A 7500-nucleotide genomic window follows, 5' to 3' on the forward strand; every position below is an offset into this window, starting at 1 on the left:
CTTCTAGTGACGTCCAACATTTTGCATTTGATTAAATTACTTTTTTTTTAAGTAAGACGACAAGCTCCAGTGAGTGTTAGTTACCATGCGGCCCCTTCCGAAGTCACCGATTTTGACCTGACCTTATCTTTTGGGGATTCGGATGACCTAGACTTCTTTTTATCTTTTGGATTTCAGATGTCAAACGTCTGAGTAATGCGTCTACAACTAAAAATCACTGAGTTCTACCGTATAATGCAAGTTTAGTGGCACTTATCATTATAAACACCATGCATGTTAGTAGTACATGAAGCAGTTTTTTTTAACTTTTTTTTTTCACGCGACTTGACTTATGAGTGATTATTGAGTGATATGCGAGAGGGAAGCACAACTTCTTAAGTTTACAGTTTGTTTACACTATGTGATCAGTTCATCCATAAGTCACGTTAGGGCTTATGAGTGTGAAAGAACTTTTCTTGAGTTGATTCTTACATGTTTAAGATTTTATACAGTACGGTTAAGGACAAGCGAAAAGGCCAGGGAACGATATAACACAACCTGTCAATTGTCGCCTTACAGTTTAGGGAAAATCATAGCCAATTAAAAGCCATTACAAGCGGCTATTTTAAAATGAATAAAGACAACATGCTCATTTTCTTTACCTTGAGGGATTATCTTTAAGCATTGTACCCATTTGAAAAAATAAGTGAATTCGACACAGTATCCTCCTTTCGATGTAGCATCCCAAATAAGGTTAACAATAAAATTAGGCAAACAAAACAGAAACACATTATCTTAGAATGCAGAGAACTACACCTATATACTTACTCCTAGCGAACGTTACCTAAGAGAATCTACTTATAAACGTTTCTTTTAGAATTCATTTTAAATACAAACATAAATTCCTTTCTGTTTTTCTTTAGTAGAAAAAGGTAATAAAAGTAGAAGAACCTTTATGTACACACACTTAAGAGTGGGAAAAGAGCGACGTTCCAGCTGCTGTGGAAATGGCACCTTTAAACACATCCATTGATTTTCAGTTTTATACTAGCCTATGAAATAACATGACATCAATTTATTATTTTTTTTCCGAGAAAATAAAAAACACACATAACAACAGCCAAGAACTTTTTTCAAGGGTTAAAAAAATAATTACATGTGCTTGACATCCTAACAAAAAAACAAAACAAAAATAAAAAAACAAAAACAAAAAAAACAAAACATATTTAAGCCACATATATATTCCTGTTGAGGAAACATACATAACGCGGTGTTCAGTAGCAACACAGCTTTGCCCCACAGAAGCTGGAATTATTCTTCGCGAGAGAGTCAGGTTCAAGACATGTGCAGGTTCGGGGGCAGAGGACAAGAGCCCTGTCTACACCCTAGTGAAGGCAAGAGAGGTGTACCAGCCTCCGAGTTACACCCTGCTGGCGTGGGGCGTCGCCTACACCAGAAGGGGCAAGATGGGACACTATCAACCCCTCCACACCTCGGTCTACTGTAGCATGTACAAGTCTCATCTATGAATTGAGCAATTGTCATTCGCTTATATCAATAACAGATTGTGATAGGGTGTCTAATAGGGAGTCTATTATTAATAGATATCTAAAATTTAATGATATTTGGTGGGTCTTAGCCTCGTTTGACTTTTTTTAAAATGTGTACATTTAATGTGATTTCGTAGTTATGGGAAGATTTCACATACATTCTGATCTACAATATTTATGAAGATTCCTACCATATCCTGACAGTATGACTCCGGTACTACAACAGTGAAACCTCGACATAGGTAACTAATCCATTAACACTAAATTAACAACGAATATAGACTATATTTGGAATATAAAGAAAATACTCCTGGTATAGTTAAATTACACTAAAATTCAACAGAGGACAGACTAATATAGTTTTGAATTTCCATAGCAAAAATAATATACTCTTCTTATAAAACAAAATACAGTTAACTGATTCTACATAACCTGCTACTCTAAAATTCCAAACTCCTTGAAGTGTCGAGGTGTGACTGCTAATTACAACTGCTCTATTTTGACCTACATTGATACTATAAAGGAGTGATAGGATAGAACTTGTATATGCTATGGTGTTTATTAAAGCTTAAGCTACCCCTGAAGACATGGGGTTAATCATTTACATTCAATAAAATGCTACGTACCTATCACCTAGATCTGTGGCGTCCGTGGAAAAGAACGGCTGTCTACAATCGACTTTGGGGTTCCATAATCTACAACTGAATAAACATCTTAATTTGTCAGGGGGGGATTACAGAGAGACATTTTCTTACACAGCCCCACAGAAATTACCTTACGTCACAGCGCAAATGACCGTTAAACCTAAGATGGTGGTTGCGTTCACAATGCATGAATGCTCAGATAGCTGCCTTTGCACGGCAACTTCTACGCTCAGTCCTGAAGAAAATTTGATATCAAAGCATGCATATCATGCACGAAGTATAATTGCATACTGGGTACATACATACGATTTGTTTTTTGTTTTTTAGTTTTTTTGCTTACCAAAAATTTGATGCATTGTATGAAATACTGGAGTCTCATGTATCTGAGCAGTTCACCATTGACGAACGCACCCACAAGAACAGAATGGCAAGTGATGTGTTGGTAAAAGTGATGGAACTTTGCCCTTTGGGTCCTAAGATTTACAAGTACTTCACAGGTCCTTGCCAGCTATAGTAAGACCTCCTTCATTAGCTTTGCCTCACAATCAGCAGTACAGTCACGTGATAACCACAAAACTTGTTGTTGTTGTTTTTGCTTGTTTGTTTTTTTCTTTCAGGATATATTTGACTTTAACCTCTTGCGAGAATTTGTATTTTTCACTTTGAAAACTTGAAATAAATAGATAGAGAAAGAATTATCACATGTGCGTTTATTTCCAATTCACAATGTTCTTTTATTTTTCTTTGTTATTTTCATCATTTTAAGGCGGTAGTTACCTCGACTGACTTCTACGCTGTCCTTCCCTTCCTCGCCAATGACCATTCAGAGACATACGTTTTTCCTCAAGGGTCCACGTACTTGGTAATCACATGAATACATTTCCCATGAGTTGGCTCGTTTTCTTCTGTTTTAACACTGGAAGCTATTCAGTTATCTTTTCTCGCTCTGGATTCATGATAAAAAAAAACGAGAGATTCGCGTGTTTTTTTTCGAGTTGTCGAGTGAACCAATGTTTTCTTTGTTTTTTTTGTTTGCTTGTTTGTTTTCTTCGGTGTGCCATTACATTTAAAAACATAGTTCTTGTCATTTATATTCTTTATCCCGACGTCGTTATATAACATTGGTTAATTAGTCATTCTATTTATACTGTGCACCAGTTGACGAATACTGAAATAGTATTTAGAAAAAAGTAATATATATTTCAATAGATAAAAAAAAACATTAAATAAAATTTCAGAAATTACTTAAAAAAGAAAGGAAAAAACAGTTTCATAATCATTAAGCTTTGTATGTTCACGTCAACATTATACGCTACACGGCTAATTTTTCAATATATATTCATTTGCAAATTTTCGAGAGATGCCCACTCGCCGGGGCAACGGAGCAGAAATGAGGTATGACAAGAAGACTTAGCACCATCATAGAAGTGGGTAAAATTCTGTTATATCTTGCGTCCAAAGTCATTTTGAAGATCCTGGAATCATGTTACTTATTTTTCCGTATTTCTTTATATTTTTTTTTTCCGTTTATGCAGGATTGATGGCATTAAATAATACAAAAATAAAGTTTTTTTTAATATGTTAATTACATGTTTTGTTTGTTTTTTTTTATTTTTGTTTTAAACTCTATAGAGTACGGATTTCCCATCTCTCTATATAGTAATATAGGTCCGCATAATATGTAGCTTCCACTGTTTGTGTGTACTACTCAAGTACTAAATATCAAATAAATATTATATAATTACAAATGACATACTATAATATTGTTAAACTAGCAACCATTTGACTGAATGAATGACCTTGAGACTCATAAAATATTCTGAAATTACATAAAGGGCACTTTGGGCGGGCACGGGGTATGGAATGCTGTGCTGGTGAGCGCCGGCATCTTATTTCAGTTTTTTTAAATTATTATTTTGAGATGAGAATGTATCGTTTTTCGGGTTAATTGCTTGTTCGTTTAGATAGATTTATTGTTTTGTTTCTCTCTCTCTCTCTCTCTAGCTGGGTTGGGGATTCTGTATTCGCGGGCTTAATTGTTTTTTGTTTGTTTGTTTATCACGTACAGATTCTCATTTGACTAACTCAAATGGATACATATATATATAACTATATATTTTCTCTGTTTTTTATTGTGCTTTGGCTTGAAGCAAGAAATCTATATACATATCATTGAATACGTTGATTATTTTCTGTTCATTGTGCTTCTTAAAGAAACAAGTCATATTTACTGAATTACTTCTCCGTAGGTATTTTTTATACATAAGATCTACTAATAATCATTCTTGTACGAGTTACCAAAAATCAAGTATGAAAAAAAAAATCAAAAAGAGAGAAAAAAAAATATATACTTCAGAGCTTCATATTTATAATATATAAATATACAATACAAAAGTATTAAAAAGAAGTATTTTTAATTGCACTATATTGCTCTAAACGTCCCTTATTGAACATTATTTATGAAAATGCCACTATATTCACAATTTTTTTTTTTTTTTTCAAATATGCATAGATTCGTCTTACCGTTTCAGATCAGACTATTTAACTTAATTAGCCAAGAATGTATCGATACTGCTGCTTAAAATATGAAATAAAACCCTATCTTTATAATTACAAACTTCAAATATAATCCTTTTTATATAATGACAAAACTCAAATAAAATCCTAACTTTATAATTACAAAAATAAAACACGTGTAAAAAATATGACTTTTCATTTGCCATTTTTTTTTCAACAACAGCAAAAGAGGTGTCGTGAAGATAACACATGTCGACTGGTAACCAAAAACTACCACTCTTCGTCTCGGTAACTCGTAACACTTCTTTCAATGAGAAGGTCATTTCTTTAACGCATTTTTCGATTGATTACTGCCGTTAACATATATTACACATATTCACTTTCCTTGCTAACTGGAAATTTATCGGAAACAGAAACATTATCAGTTTTAAAGCATAAACTATAGAATGCGTGTGCATGCGTGTAATTTGTTCAATGGTCTGACTGTGAGTGACTGTGAGAGTGAGAGTGAGTGTGAGTGTGAGTGTGAGTGTGAGTGTGAGAGTGTGTGAGTGTGTGTGTGTGTGTGTGTGTGTGTGTGTGTGTGTGTGTGTGTGTGTGTGTGTGTGTGTGTGTGTGTGTGTGTGTGTGTGTGTGTGTGTGCACGCGGGCGCTTCTTTGGTTGTCAATAATTTGGATCTAGCACTTTTCTGCCTGCATGTGGCGCATTCTAGTTCTTGTGCGTTAGATGATGTCTTCTGTGAGGTATTTCAGGCCAAATTCTATACAGTGTTGCCAGAACGTTGAATTACAATGAAAGATCTCGCGATATTCACGAACAGCCGGCGCTACTTGGCTTGTCTTCATGGTGGGAAAACTTCGAGACACGTAAATCTTATTAAATAATCACCGCCCTTTCTTTTTACTTCTTCTCACTGATCAGTTATACACTTTCAGCTGGCGCGGGTGTAGTCAAGCGCATACTTGAGATACACATCCGAAGGAAATCAATATTGGGTTTGTTCTTTTTAAAGGGGGGGTTGATCTTACGTACATCCATAGACATAAGTTCTCTGTCGAATCTGACTGTTCGAGAGCCACAGTTTCTTCGGATGTTTCGAAGCAAGTAAACTGCTGAACTACACACAAAACTTGAGTCGACGGGGCCGCGGTTCCTTTACTAGTTACGGGACTCGAACGTTAATAGCTTGTTGAGGTGGTGGTGACGGCGAAGGACCGCCATGGAAAGCCCGTTGTCACCAGCGTGGTTATTCCGTGCCTCAAATAACATGGCAGTGGTACAGAAACCTTACATTAACGTTTTATGTACAGCGCTAGACATCAGTATTACAACAGTACACAGTATGCATCCTTACTGATACATGGAGACGTTTTGTACATTTCAAGATAAAATTCTACCTTTTTTATTATTCAACTTAAGGTTGTGGTTACTTTTATGTCGTGAAATTCGAATGAGAGACGAAATGAAAGCAGTTAATTAAGTTTCTTTTTGGTTTACTTCAGCATTTATGGGACTATATCTAAATCGCAGAATAAACAACACCAATGTAAAATACTCACTGGTATATTTGAAGGCAACCACTCAAATACGGAAACACATTGTCCATAGTCATTCTCCATTACATAGGTTCGCCACATGCGGGCGACGAAAAATAAAAAATAAAAATAATTAAAAAAAAAACTTATATTCTACACTGTACACAAAATAACACGAGTTTTGGGGCCATTCTTTCCCATTTTTAGTCGCATGTTATCATGTCCTTTTTTTAGGATTATGATAATCCTAGCGTCCAGACCTACTCCATAATACTCGTGATACATTACCATAGAATTTCTTTTTACACACATCCACTGAAAACATAACCTCATCTCCGAAAGGATATATCTGTACATAATGAAATCTGGATTGCTCGAAAACCTTCCATGTTTCCTCAGATTTAGATCAACGTTGTCGCTCGTACCCGACCTCGAGGCCGCCTTCCACACTTCACTTCACTGTAGTCTTCTTGCTTCACGGGTCGCGGGAGTCGGGAAGCAAGACTGACGTATTCCAAGTCTGTCAGTCCTTGAGTACCTCTTGTACTAGTCGAATTTAACTTGGTCACCCGAGACTGCGGAAGGTCAGAGGTCAAGCTCAGGTCACAGATGAGGAGGAATGCGTCCTCTCAGAGGCACCTCACCCTCGCCGGAGGATGCTGCCCGACCTCACTGGTGCCTCTTCATGTGGAGAGCGAGGTGGTCTGAGCGTGAGAAGCAGCGGCCGCAGTGGTGGCACTTGAAGGGTTTTGCACCTGTGTGTTTACGGAAGTGCCGCGTGAGTTCGTCGGACCTCGCGAACCGCCACTCGCAGCCCTCCCAGGAACACCGGTACGGCTTCTCTCCTGAAACACAAAGCGGAGTTAGAAAGCTGGCCGGCCGGAGGAACGCGAGCGCCACAAGACGGACAGTGACGGGTGGGGGAGTAAATGCCTTCACATGGTGGTTGTTTAGAGAAATTATTTAAAAAAAAATAGAAGGATGAGATGACGAGACTGGTGGAAATCAATGCATTACATGGTGGTTGATGTTTAAAAAAAGAAACAGAAAAAATAATACAAAAAACAAGAGAGAGAAAAAAAACAGAAATGTAGAATGACGAGAGACTAGTTGGAATAAATGGCTTTGCATGGTGGTATATGTTCAATGGAAAAAAAAAAAAATATATATAAATATATATATATATATATATATATATATATAAAACTTAGAAGATTTGGCATAATGAGAACACAAGAGAAAGTGAGTCTCCAAATTATGAATTCTTGCAGCTA

At 36.5% G+C, this 7500-nt stretch overlaps 1 protein-coding gene across 1 annotated transcript in view; it reads right to left on the reverse strand.

The window, feature by feature from the left end:
* Positions 1-7500, reverse strand: part of LOC125025637 (Krueppel-like factor 6) — a gene marked incomplete in the record, with an annotated part of 238897 nt that overhangs the window by 925 nt on the left and 230472 nt on the right. The window contains 1 exon segment of the mRNA XM_047613704.1: positions 1-7074. This exon segment is cut by the window's left edge and continues 925 nt beyond it. Within this exon segment, the coding sequence (XP_047469660.1) occupies positions 6896-7074 (179 nt within the window).

Source organism: Penaeus chinensis, chromosome 5 (assembly GCF_019202785.1).
Source record: "Penaeus chinensis breed Huanghai No. 1 chromosome 5, ASM1920278v2, whole genome shotgun sequence".
NCBI classification, from domain to species: Eukaryota; Metazoa; Arthropoda; class Malacostraca; order Decapoda; family Penaeidae; genus Penaeus; species Penaeus chinensis.